At 34.4% G+C, this 15,000-nt stretch overlaps 1 protein-coding gene across 2 annotated transcripts in view; it reads left to right on the plus strand.

Moving 5' to 3' along the window:
* LOC133195809 (ubiquitin carboxyl-terminal hydrolase 15-like) overlaps positions 1-15,000 on the plus strand; it is a 427,782-nt gene that overhangs the window by 400,959 nt on the left and 11,823 nt on the right. For both annotated transcript variants that reach the window (XM_061331759.1, XM_061331760.1), the window contains exon 19: positions 4,934-5,022. In XM_061331759.1, coding sequence (XP_061187743.1) covers positions 4,934-5,022 — 89 coding nt within the window. The remainder of the gene's footprint in view (positions 1-4,933; positions 5,023-15,000) is intronic.

Below are 15,000 nucleotides of genomic sequence, written 5' to 3' on the forward strand. Positions count from 1 at the left end.
ATAGTGAAAAAGCATTGATTCTTGGAAAACTTCTTCTCTGCTACTGGAGATTATTTAAACAAACTAAGTGCATGGTTATGATGCATAAGGATGCCTTTTCAAAAATTGTGAATTTCTTGGCCCCAGGGTCAGAGGTTCTGGTGTTAGGGAGGGGCTCTATTGATTATATAGTGAAAATGCATTAATTCTTTGAAAATCTTCTTCTCTGCTACTGGAGATTATTTAAACAAACTAAGTGCATGATTATGATAGGCAAGGATGCCTCTTCCAAAATTTTTAAATATATTGCCTCAGTTTTTGGGGTTTTTGAGGAGGGGGGGGGACTCTATTGATTATATAGTGAAAAAGCATTAATTCTATTAATTAATCATTAATTAATCCTGTCTGCTCCTTAGTGTTGAACTGATCAATAAATTGCTTAGCTATGATGAAAATGGGAGCTTCAAACAGAATTTTTAAATCTTGTGGTCCTAGGGTCAGGGGTTCTGGCATAACGAGGGAGGGGGGGGGGGGTAGTGGAAAAGTGTTAATTCTTTGAAGTCCATAGTTATAATGATGAGGGTAACTCTTCCAAATTTGTAAATTTCTTGACCCTTGGTCTTGGGTTCTGGTGTTAGGGTAAGGCTTTGTTGAATCTGTAGTGAAAATGCATTGTACCTGTGAAATTCTTCTCTGCTTCTGGGCATATCAGAAGCAAACTGAGTAAAAGTTTAGATGATGTAAGTAAGCATATTTCTACCAGATTTTTGAACATCTGGACCATTTGTCTAAGCATTCTGGTCCTGGGCAGGGCTCTATTAATTTGTATTCTACTGAGAGAAGTTATTCCCCTTTTCCATTCACCTTTGATAATTAATCACTGTAAATAATGTATTTGAAAGGTTAATAGAATAAGATAATTATGCAAGAATGTTAATCGTATAATTCAAAAAGTACTTTCTTAGTTTTAATAATCAGGTAGACCTGTAAGTAATAGATAAATAAAAATGAGACAAAAATAACTTGTCTTATTAAAAGTTCTTCAAAGACCATAAGAGAGGTCAATGCTAGAGGTCTTATTATGGGTGTAAAAATAGTACAGAAGCACTAATAGTCTGTTAATAGTCTGCATGGTGATAGTGTTAAGTGGGGGACAGATTAGAACTTAATTTATGAGTTGATGCTGAATACTAGACTAATTATTTTGTTGATCCTGATCTTCCTTGTTGTAAAAAATAAATTTAATTGAGAGTACATTCGCAATTTAACAGTCATCATGAAATTCACAGTTTTGTTTGTTCAATGATGTATACCCCTGTAACGGCACGTGGATCTGTTAATCATGCCCTGCAGGTGTTAAACCAACACTGGTGTTAACACCTTTGTGTGCACAGTGTATATCTCTTCATCTGTCAGACAATTAAAATTTTATTAGAAGCCAATCTTTGTATAATTCAGTGTACCCCTTGGGTACGAGGAAGCTTTCAATTTTATCATTAAAAAAATTATTCATTTTGTAATGATTTCTATGTCAACCTCATAATATCAGTTAAAATTATATTTCTGTCACCTGCATTTATTACTCATTTGTTGCTTGTAAAACTCCGTATCAATAAAATTAAATTTTTATCACCCGCATTTATAACTCATTAAAACACGCACTGGTAAACGAGCACAAAGTTTGCAACACAAGTTTAATTTGCATAGTCCAATATCGGCACTAAGAATTCCTCTCTTCATCTGAAGAAAACCCATCAAAGTCTGAATCTTCACTGTCACTGTGAAACAGAGCAGCTAAGGTCAATGGCAGGTCATCAGTTGTTTCAGCTAACAGGAGTTCTTCTTCTTCATCAGGAAGAGGGGCATGCACAATATCAGGCTTGACAAACCCACTGATGATGACTCTCTCTGGAACGGCTGCCCAAACATCCTTCACCCACCGACACACGGTTGGATACGATGCGCACCTCATTATTCCAGTGTTGATAAAGCTTTTCTCCCCATTCGTCATCCAGTTCTCCCAGATTTTGCGGAGCTCTGTCTTAAAACATTTGTTGATGGAAATGTCTAGGGGATAACTGTGGGAATGGTCCCTGTTGACTTGATTCTGTCCTTGGTGAGGGTGCTGATGTGGGCTCTCATCAAGTCGAGGACAAGCAGGCTCTTCGTTTGTCGGAAAACCCCCCCCTGGTCGTTTATATTAACGTAGCAGGAAATCAGCCACAGGTCCATAACATCATTGTCCATCCACCCCTTCTCGTTCTGGTGAACCACAACACCAGAAGGCATCTTTTCTTTAATAGTAGTTTTCCACTGAAAGACAACCATGGGTGGAAGCTTTTTGCCAGTAGCAATACAGCTGAGGACTATGGTAAAGGATGATTTCTCATGGCCAGTGGTCTGGATGGTGATGGACTTTGCACCCTAGTTCTCAATGGTCCGGTTCATCAGGATGTCAAATGTCAGGGGAACTTCATCCATATTGATGATGTTGTTGCTGCTTAAGTTGTGTCTCTGGATCTGCTCCATTGCAAAATGCCGGAATGATGCGATTTTCTGGACGTGGTTGTCTGGAAGCTTCTGGGCTAGGGTGGTGCACTGACTTTTACATAAAGACTTTCGTTTCATGAAATGGTAGCACCAGGACACTGTACCCTTGAAGTCATTGATCTTCATGGTCTGCGCCAAGTCTATGGCCTTCAGTCTTAATTGGACGGTGCTGACTGCTCTATAGCTACAAGCGGCTCTCTGCTCCATGAGGAATTCTTCCAGATGGTTCTCGAGTTCAGGACAGTATGCAGTGTGGCTTTCCTGGTCTTTTTCGTCTGCTGGAGGACATCTTTCTGCTTTTGCTAGGTTCTGATGACCTTTTCGCTGACTCCATAATGTCATTGTTCTGCCATGTTTCCACCATTTTCCTCAGCATACTGGACTGCTTCAAGCTTGAACCTGTGGTGTAGGACCGGTGCGACTGTACTGGAGGCATTGTGACTTTGATACCCAGTAAACACATAGCCCCCCTTTTAAATGCTTCGGCGGATCATATGTTCTGCTATCAAAACATACTTAATTGTAAAACGTTTTCTGATTGACAGTTTTGTTTTTTTAATAACCTATCTCATTGGTTTTCTAAAGACAATAGGTTTGTTTTATCAAATTTAGTATTCTGATTAAATTATTGGTTAAAAATTAGAGCAAATTATTGGATAAAAATTAGTTACACCCACAAAAAGAAAACTTTGAATAAAAAATAATGTATCATGAATAAATGAATTTATAACTTCCAAAAACATATAATAGTATAGTCAAGAAAGTTCGTTTTAATATAATTAATTAAGATATAAAAAAAATTAGTTATTACTAGCGGTATATTTGGTAAATAAATTTAGGAATTTACTGGCAACAATTCATTTCAAGCATTTTACATTTAAATAAATATCATAAGACAATGAAAAAATATTTAGGTATACTATTTCAATTAATCTGTACAAATAAATGATAAAAAAAAGATTAAAATTGTAATTGTGAAAACTCTTCCGTATTTTAGATTTTGATACGGTTGCGATTTTATTTTTAGTAAATGATTGGGACTTCCAACTTCACAGCATGTTGTAAATATACTTTGAGACATTATTAACTAGATGATATAATAAGTTTTTTTGTACATTGACGGACATTTATGGAACTTGTTTTGTAAGAAGTCAGTGGAATAAATATTTAATTCTTTATTGTTTATTATTTTTTTGTTGGTAAAATGATTTTAAAAAATACGAAAATGGCACAGATTTGCTTTAAAATTGATGTAAATTTTACTGATTTGGGGGAATTTTTTGTAAACTTGAGCCTTAGATAGGTTGATTTGTTAAATAGGACAACCCCAGTGGTTCTGAGAAAAAAAGTATTTTCCTATCTTCCAAAAATTATGGTACTTTAACCAAAAAGTAGGCTACAGTGACCTACTTTCAAAATTTTATGGCTATATTTAAATATTTCAGTAATTGGCTTGGAATCATCAAACTTTGTCATTTGATGCAACTTGGGTCCTCAGAGTGTGTCAACCAAAAAGTAGGTCATAATGAACTACTTTGGGAATTTCAAGGCTATATTGGAATATTTCAAATACTAGTTGTCTTAGAATCACATAATTTAGTCAGTTAATGCATCTTGATTCCTCTGAGTTTGTCAACTAAAAGGCAGATCAGTAGGTCATGTTGAAATTTTAATGCAATATCTAAATATTTCAAATAATAAGAGGCTAAGAATCATGTAACTTTGTCTGTTGATGCATCACAGGGCCTTGGTGTTTGTTAAACAAAAAGTAGGTCATGATGACCTACTTTTTGAATTTCATGGTTTTATTTGAATAATTAAGATAATAAGGGTCTTAGAATCATCAAACTTTGTCATTCATCAAGGGTTCTCAGAGTGTGTTACTTATAATGTAGGTCATGATGACCTACTTTTGGAATTTCAAGGCTTTATGTAAATATGTAGGATTCTTTAAGGCTTAAAATAGAAGTGGTATGTTGTACATTTTATCAGAAGAGCAATTCTAGGCCCTTTGGCCCCTTGTTTTTACTTTTTTGGACTTCACTTATTTCAAAATTGTAAGCATAGGCATTTGTGTCTTGACCATTACTTCTAAATGGTTGGTTCTAGGGCTTTCATTTTTCAGATGTGTATGCCTTGTGACAGATTTTCTTTGGGTACTAACATTTGACCTCATGACCTTGACCTTTGATTATGACCTACTTTTAAAAACTTTATCCTAAGCCCTAACTTTTGAATAGTTGCTGCTATGGCTTATTTCACTTGCATAATTCATGTGACAAGATCTTTCTTTGGGTACTCATGACCTTGACCTTTGAATTTGACCTCCTTTTGTCAAATCTTATCCTTGGCAGTAAGCTATGTAAGAGCATCAGTTTTTGACAAACACATTTTTATTTTTCAGATACTGCTTATGCAGAGAACAAAGATGATGGAGAGTGGTATTATTTTGATGATTCTAGTGTCTCATCATCATCAGAGGATGATGTGGTTGTAAGTATCTGTCTGCAAGAGATATGTATATTAAGTGTATATGGGAGTGACATTTGGATTACCTTTAGACTACACCAAAATACATAATTCTGTGTATCTGATATTCTTTTTGATAAAAATTATGCTATAGCTACTAAGGCTGTGTATTGACCAAAAAATTTCGATACAATACAATACAATATTTTATTATGCAATATGCGGTATATTGGATTCTTTAACAAGTCTATCATAAAAGTCTTATAAATCATTCAATGCTTGATTTTATAAAAACTAATTGTTTTGCAACTCATTTTAAAGTTCATGTCTCACTTTCATTACAAAAGACAAGGTATGGTAACGGCCAAATAGGCCCCTTATTTGATGTAAAAATCAGAATGCAGTTAAAATTGTGATAGTTCATAGTTAATAACTCAAAACAATGCTTGTTTTAAAACAAGCACTAATTTTGATTCAAAACTTACACAGAGGCCACAAGAGGGTGCAGAAGTAGGACATTTTTCTGAATTTCCACAATTCTGTTGGAAATTTGTCAAATTTGAGATACTTTTCACTTCAGGAAACATAGAGCACAAGCTTGCCTATCTGAGATTTTTATGCACAAGATGCATCTGATACTAGTGTATGAAATATACAAATCTGGGTAGATAGGCAAGCTTGTGCTCTATGTTTTCTGAAACAGAATGTGGTGTAAAATCGAAGGAAATTCGCGTAAAAATGAGAAAATTCAGAAATTGACATATTTTCTGACCTTCCTGTGACCTCTGTGTATCCCATAATTTAGAACCAATACTCATTTAAAGACAGGGGTGACAATGGGTTTTTATTGATAAACTGTGGCATCATTATAAAAGACCCCCCCAAACCAGGGGCCAAAAGGGGGTTTTAGCCTATCTTGTCCTTACTCTTCAAATTCAAACTTTTAATGACTGTAAAATCAACATGTAAAATAAAGTTGTCTATGTATTTTGTAATAATTATCTATAATGTGCTACCTCCTTCATGATTATATCATTATTGATCAATTTTAATTCAAAACAGTTAAATATAATCTTTGGTGGCTGAAACTCCCAACTTTGTCACAGAATTATATGAAAAACTGCCCGATACTAATGGAAGTTATTTTCTCAATACAATACATTCCTGAATATTGGTAAGTATCGATATATTGATATATTGATACAGCCCTAATGGCTACTAAAAACGATTTATAAGGGAAATCAGGAACTGACATTTATATGTAGTTCACCTGATGAGCCAAAGCCTCAAATAAGCTTTTCTGGTCTTAAACTTTTCTTTTTATCTTTGTTAATGAGTGTAGATACAGGTTAGGTCTCTAGGTCAAGGTAAAGGCTACTATAGGGGTAAAAGTTTTTCTTGAAAATATAAACAGGTCGAGGAAACTATTTTCTGTGACGTCAGAATAAAATTACATGCTAAATGAGGCACCCAACATGACTGGCAAACCAACCAATCAGCTAATTAAAATGAGTTGCATTATGGGTTACTACAAAAAATACTACATGTACGTTTCAAAAAGGCCAGTTTTTGAAATTGCTCTCGGAAAGACATGTTGCATTTTTGCAAGCATTTTACACACTTAATATAATATGTACATCCTTATCTACTAGATCCAAGCTCACATTTACATACAAATGTTTTACAACGGTAAAGTTTGGGTTTTCTCCAATCCATTGTAGAAGTCCATTTGTTGACAACAGCCCGGCAGTTTTTCCCGTGCTGTACTATCAGTCAATATGAAATTTACTTGACTATTCCCTGGTCCAAAACAAATTGACTCTGAGGCATACTCATGTATTGTCATTGTTTACTATGTATACAACTTCGATATATATGCTACTCAATTCACTTTCTATGATCAGTGTACATGAGAATTAAAATACCGTACAGCAATAGACTTATGTTTTTTATAACTGCATTAACTTTTAATTTCTAGTAAACAAATAACAAAGTTACAACTAATAACACTAGTAGCATAGCAAATTTATGAATATCAAGTTAAAAGAAACTGGGTTAATTCTTATTTACTTGTGAAGACTTTGTTTGTTAATGTGAGCGTGGAAAATCTTAATTAGTACCTATTCTTCATGTTTTTCACAAAAACATTAAAAATAATAATTAGTCGACTTTCCCGCAGTCATTTGAAATCGCATCCTAATTGACTGACCCACGTGTTTGTAGTAAAATATAAACATGTAGACCATCATGCTTTTCGGCTCATTCATTGGGTTGGATGATTGCTCGCTGTAAGCACCTCTTTGCGCAATGACAACAATATCCATATATGGTAGATTCCTCGACCTGAGAAAGGGAGAGAGAGAGAGAGAGAGATAGGGCGATTGTCAACTTATTGTTATGTGCCCAAATAGATTCGATCTTTAAATATAGAGCAGAGTTTGTTGCAAAGCAATGAGTAGGTCTTCCGTTGGAGCTGCCGACAGGGCAAAGTGACCTTGAGTCAAGGTCATGCCAAATTCTAAGGTTACAGTCCCTGAAACGTTCTACTTTCCCATTTTTCCGTTCGCTCACCGTTCGTTCAGCGTGCGTTCACCGTTCGCTCTCCGTTCACAGTCTTGTGTTCACCGTTCGCTCTCCGTTCACAGTCTTGCGTTCACCGTGTGCTCGCGTTCACCGTTCACAAAGTGTTCAGCGTTCGCTCTTCGTTCCGTTCACTTTGCACAGTTTTCATTGTCATTCGGAACTCCGAAGTGAAAGGACTTATCTTTTTGTAGGTTAGGAGTTACAGGTTTTTAATTTAATAACTAACATATCGTGTTTGAAGGATCATTATTTCATGGGGAAAAATATCTACGATATATATTTTTATTATTCTAACTTACACATGTAGCTGTTAGGTTATTTATTAAATTACTCTGGAAAATAAATGTTGTTATAAGCACATTCTGTACCTATGTAGAACGATGCTGAAATATTAAATTTAACTAAGGGCAATGTGCAAATACTTCAAACACTCCAACATTTTGTTGTTTTGTAAAAGACGACAAATCGTTAATGGATATATAATTATCCAAGTCAAATAATTACGCAGCAAAATTACGAAAATATTTATTTCTAACACTTTTTTTTTCAATTACTACAGAAAATATGATAGAACTAGTTCTGAGAGTTATACATAGTACTGCGGATATCATGTTAATTTATTATCTTTGGAGCGAATTAAATATATAGTGTGGTTAAAGGAAATATTTATTTAAAATGTAATGCACTACAGAATTTTCTCTACTATAATATGTAAAGTCTATAGTTATAGAGAAAAAAATCTTTCTTCACCGTAACTTTATATGTTTGCCATTCGATATGATTAATACCCCCCCCTTTTCCCCCTAAATCGGTTACTTGGTCAGTATTGTATTTCCAGAATATTTTAATAAACATTTCAAAAAAAATTAAGGTCTTTTTTAGAACAAAAATTTCAGTCTCAAAACAAACATGCATCTAAAAAAAGTCACAAAACAATAGTAGTTCAGAGTGTACACGTGTCGGCGGTGGTATTTGGAATTGGCAGAGAGTATGTTTCAAATTCAAGTGTTAATGTCCAATGTATTTTATTCAATTATTATTCAAATGTTGGAATCAAATCTAGAAATGATAAAAATAAATGTTATAACTTGTTGGAAATACTCGCACTTCCTCTTCGATGTGACGAAACTTTCACACCTGCACAGTGTCGAATGATTTTGATTGACAAGGACAAGCACGTGGACTTCGTGTGAACTTGATGCAGAAAAATAAAAACGAGTATGACTGTCAAACAAATGGATATGATTTGTTGATTAAAAAAAAAAGTTACTTTCACTGTCTGATATATTTAGAAAAAAATTTCAGAGTTTTTGTTTGATATAGGTACAAACATTTAGTGAAGCCTGAAATGGGGGGGGGGGGGGGCTAAAACGGAATATTTTTTCTCTCTCTCTCTCATTTGTCTGTTTAATAAAAACTATAACAGCATATTACTTGAATATCAAGTTTTGAAAATTGAATTTATAACAAATAATATGAATATGTATCTTTGTATTATCTTGTCCGAGTATAATGACGGCCATCCACAGATAAATGTAGAAGTCTGCTCGATAAACATGGCCGTAGGCATGGGCGGATACAGGATTTGTGATTAGGGGGGGGGGGGGGCGTGGATAACTTTGTTCAGGCAGTGGGTCCAGGGCGAAGCCCTGGTGGGGGCCCAGGGGGCGAAGCCCCCGGAAGCTCCTGGGTTTTCGTGAATTTTAAGAGTAAAACCAGGCACAAAAATAGTGGTATTGATTAGTTATGTACACTATGGTATTTCACTTTTTAAAAGAAAAAACAAAAAAACAAAAAAAAAAAAGATAAGTGTGTTGGGTAACTTCGACCGCACACGGGGTATTTTCGATCGAAGTGCAAATATAAACGAATTATTCGCGTCATCTCTAATTTAAATATATATATGTATATATACTATTTTAAATTATTCTGTTGTTAAACATAAAAGATTGTGAAAAAATGCTGACAAAAAAAAGTAATTTTCAAAATGTACCTAATTTGAAGAAATTAAGTGCACCAAGTGCCTAGAGACTGATTTACCGATTTGTCAAGGTATGCTACAAATGTATATATATGCGCAGGCATCTAAACCGCATGTAAACAGAGCAGATGATTTTTCACTGTTATAGAACTAGTTTCTACGGAGTATTCTTATACATAATACTTATCCTAATAATTTTTTCTATACGGACAGTGGTCATGATTCTTTTCTGGTAACAAATAGCATTGCGTCATTTTCATTGGTCGAACTGATTTACCCGCTGACGCCGTATTCATGCATGGGTAACTTCGCCCGATTTCTGTTCAGCTGATTTGCATTTTATTTGTAAAAACAAAATACTATACATTAAAAAGGTATGAATTTAAGTTGCAAAATTAAACATAGTTGATAAAAAAAAAATAAATTTCACGCCAGGAATTCCACTGTCTTTCTATATATACAAGATATTTTCAGAGGTGATAAACTGATAATTCCCCGCAATGGTTTAAAAATACTCGTCCTTAATTTTTCGGGCGATAAAGTTTCTTCTTGGATGTAATTTTCCAGTGAAGAAATAAATTTTGCCTATTGTTATCGACATTGATTTGTATATGAAAAATGCATTTTCTTTCTGCATAAAATAGATATGTGTGCACTATAATGGGTTATAAATAAATTATTTTAAGGTATTTATGAACGGTCGAAATTAACCAGGTGGTCGAAGTTACACCATCCTAACCTATATCCTGACGTTAAATTCCATTTATATGCACGGAAAGATTATGAGATGTGTGTAATGAAAAAAGTCTTGTATCTATGTAAGTAAATTACTGCATAGTTACATCATTTGATAAATAAATAGGCCTACATCAATCAGTGGACGGGTTTGTAACGTAGACCGTCTGATTTTAAAATTCATTTATTTACCTTCGACCAGCCTTTAAATATTGCAGTATTTTTCCTTGCATCATGAAATTGATAAGTGCAGTCTACCCTTCAAACAAAATCGGGAGACGTTTTCCGGTTTACGAATAATTATGAGATAATATTCATAGCCTAGGGAATGCAAGGTTTTCAGACTTAATTTTTAAGAAAACCGATACTAGGTCATCAAATAAAATTACCATTTTTTAATTGACCATTAATTATAAAACCAAAAGTATGGCATTATTAATATTAGTCATGTCATACTTTGAAAATTTTAGGGGGGGGGGGGGGGGGCGTGCGCCCCCCCCCCTTAAATCCGCCAGTGGTAGGAACCGGGGAGGGGGGGCACGCCCCCCCCTCCCCAATAATTTTGCCGATATATAGATTATTTTAGTAAACATAGATACTATATGCTTGTGCCCCCCGCAATAAAAAGTCTGATGACTTTTTTTTTTTTTTTTTTTTTTTTTGCTTGTTAGGAAATTTTTGGTAGTGCCCCTTCAATTATAAACTGAAAATGTATGGCTGAGCCCCCCCCCCCCCCCACACCCCCCCCACACACACACACACAAACAAACCGAATTTGCTTCCTACGGGCCTGAATAAATCATCATGAAAAATAGAAATGACACATAATATATTATTGTATTAAAAATTTCAAATATGAGCGTATAAATGCAAAACGTCCACTGACCTTTGTAATTAATTTTTTTTCATTACTTTACACGAAATCGCTTTAACACGGAGATATATGAATGGATGTTACAACCACTTTAATTCATTCTATAAGTCAGAAGTTTTCTCTGATTTGTTATCAAATAAGAATATAAAACATTTTTATTTTCCAACTAAAAAAAATATCTCTTATACTTCAGCGTTCGGCAACAATTGCAATGTTTTAATGCGATAAAAATCGTGTGATTAAAAACTTAATGTGCATGCATCGTCTTTCTCAGGACAATTTTGGAGAATTTATTTTATTGATTTATTTATTTATTCATTCGTTTATTGGTTCATTCCGAATATATCGTTCATCTTGCGTTCACCTTTCGTTCACCGTTCACTTTGCGTTTGCATTTGTGCTCCGTTCGTGTTCTGCGTTCGCTCACCGTTCACACATCGTTCACCAAGTTGCGTTCAGCATTCACATATCGTTCACTCACCATTCGCTCTGCATTCGTTCACCGTTCGCTCACCGTTCAAGTGGGAAAGTTTGTTGGCAGGGGATAGTTTCATACTAAAGACCCGGTCAATTTTCTTTAAAAAAAAACTGAGATGTCCCCTGTTTGATGTGGAATTTTGTGCAGAAATATGGTTAGAATAATTATGAGAGACATTTTCAGTGTAACTGAGTGCTTGATGAAAAGGAAGATGTGCAACTTGTAGGTGTCACTATGATGCTTAGTATATACAGAGTTGTAAATGCAAAACTAAGACACGTGGTCAGTTGCAGAGGAAATTCAGCTGGAAAGCAGTAGGGCTTAGAAGGTGTGTATCTCAGAGGGAAGGTGAATGGCCCCAGATCAATTGGTGAATTTCCATTGGGACATGCATTGATTTACAGTATACTGGGTGTTTTATCCTCCTCGCTTGGGTCTGAGGGTGGGCTGTATGGGTGCAACTAAGGTCCAAATCTTGAAAAACAAGCCAAAATTAGGGGTGTCCCGAAGTGCATTTTCGGTACATGCACACTCAGATAGGTAGATTACATGTTGACATAATTTGTGAACTATCAGCATATGAAGTGTAATTAATTAGCCCTTAGAAAACTGTCCCCATGTACATGTATATGTTTTTATTGACTGCATGTATAAGTACCTGCTCGCCACATGTTTGGCATGAAAAAACTATACCATGCCACCTTCTTTGTAAATGTCTTATGTCCAATTTGGATATTGAAATGTCCATGGCTTTAATTGGGTTTCTGAACTGGCCTTAAATCTGAAAATCATTTTGTACAAAGGAATACAAGGTTCATTACAATACACTATGATCATATCATGCAGACAATATTGTCTGCATTACAACATGATGAAGTATTTAACTATTTAATTCAGTACCTAATTATATGTGCCTTACTATCAATGTTGATTTCATACGGAAATATGATTAATATTCAAATTTCTTAAAATTTTCGATGTACATATATACAGAAAAATGGTTTGAAATTTTTACTCCCTATCTTAATACACATCTTCAAAAAAAGTGTGGGGAATAGAGTATGCCTTTCTCTAACATTTCAGTAAAGGATAACTGCACTTAATGCTGGGTTTTGGGTCTTTTTTCGTCACTTCTGTTGCCTTTATATCTTAACCTTATTTCACTTTTGTATATTTACTAAAGAATTCTGTCAATTTTGCACCAAAATTTAAAATTAAAATGATTTTAGACTGTGATATAATAAAATAATTCTATGTTTTTTGTCCTTACTGTTTTTCAAATATAGAGAATTTACACTTACCTGCCCTTGATTAAACATTAGGTATGCATGAGAGGTGGAACTAACATTGTAAGAATGGCTCTAAGATTAGACTAGTTAAATAACAATAACTATAAAAATACGAGATTACTCTTTCCCATCTCCCCTTTTATTCTGTATGGCACAAGTACACTATTAATAAAGGTTTCAAAACGAATTTAACAATATCAGCATGTCCATGTAAGGAAAGAATACTTTGAATCGATGCCTGACAATTTAACGTGTTCGAGAACTGTGTCATAGTTAGCACAAAACATGCTACCTTACAAGTCACGTGACGGAATTTAGTATTCACAGAGTTACCTGAGGTACAAAATCATGTGGGGAATTATAATATTCAACATGCCATAGCCCTTGGTTACAACAGAGAGGGCGAATGTAAGACGGAGAACAATAGACAAACATGCGCTGACTATGTATAAAGTCAGTGAAAAATGGGCATCCTTATTATCGTACGGAGATTCAAGAAAATGTTATGACCCCCACCTTTGAAAACAGCTTTGTACTTCATAAATACAACTTTTATTTAATGTAATTACATAAAGTTGTAAATAAGACGTTGATCGTTCCTGCAATTAAAAGAAAAATGCTTGTTTTGAAAGTTTATTTTGTCGCAATTTTTGCATGTCCTTAAGTGCAGTCATCCTTTTTGCTGGAATTTGCCCATGTATGACCGTACAGCAGCAAAGAGTTGGGAGGGGGCAAGCAGCATCCGAATCAAAATTTACATATTATAACTACACCAAAAGACTATTTTCAGAAAAGGTCTTGGTAGCCCCCCCCCCCCCCCCCAAGACAAAAAGTCATACTTCCAGCACCGAAACATAGAGGCAGAAACATTTTTATAAAGGTAGTATCATTATGAACATCATGTTTTAGCTCAGGCCCATAGAAAGAGCAGTTCCAGTCTTTTTTGGGGGGAGGGGGGCACAACCAAACAGAAATTTCTTGATATATAAGCAAAAACAAAAAGGGAATGCATAAGAGATCATTGAAGGGGAATCATAATTTAAAGATATATGGTGACTAGGAAAGAATGAATTGTCATTTTTTAAGATCTATTACCTAAACTCTTTACTTTCAATTTTCAAATTACAGATTCTTGTTACAAAGAAAAATGTATACATTTTATGTGGTACAGGTATCTATAAGATGCATAATTTATTTTATTAATCATATTATCCTGAAGGAAATTTAAAGTAAAATCTCAACACTTTCTTTCATGTTGTGCTCTCCAATTTATTATTTAGTATACCTCAATAAGGAATGCAGGTTTGACAAATTCACAGCATGCAACTGCAGCCTTAATTCCAGCTTTGTACCAAAATATTACCTTTTAAGTAGTAAAATTAGAATTGACCAAAAGAACATTTTAAATCATATGGGAAATGCTTCTGTGGCACCAGATGAAGTTCACAATTTTAATTGACAGGTGTTACGCCATGCATACATGTGATTCTTCCGGCGGGAGACAAAATTTCCCGATATTTCACCCCCCTTCCACTCCTCCCAATTAATTTTTAAATCTTCCGTTTTTTAAAATTCTTCAAATTAAATGTTATTTGCAATATTTTTTGATCGTGTTTCATATAATTGCTTAGAATGAAAAGAAATTGAGATAACAACACCAGTGCAATAAATTTTCACAGAGGTAGGCTTCGTAGGAATCAACATGAGGTCGTATAATTATGTTGTAAAAATTAGTGATATATCAACTTGATAAATTAAAGACCATTGATGTTTATTACTGAATGCAAAACATTGTAATTAGTTGCTAAAATACCCAGTTGCCATCTTCTAATGCTGTTTTGGTCATTAAAAGATACAGTTATAATGTAGGTCACAACCTAGTTAAAAATAGATCACACTACAGGGTGTTGCTAAAATATACCTGACTCTAATTTGTTTATTTTTTTTAGAGGGTACTTTTTTTCATCTGTACATATTCTACTTAAAAACAAATTACTGACATAGAATTTGTTACATAAAATCTAGCTATGTTTTACTTCACTTACTAGTTGATATATCAATA

Source organism: Saccostrea echinata, unplaced genomic scaffold, assembly GCF_033153115.1.
Source record: "Saccostrea echinata isolate AGI-Se365-2 ecotype Australia unplaced genomic scaffold, CSIRO_AGI_Sech_v1 ptg000029l, whole genome shotgun sequence".
NCBI classification, from domain to species: Eukaryota; Metazoa; Mollusca; class Bivalvia; order Ostreida; family Ostreidae; genus Saccostrea; species Saccostrea echinata.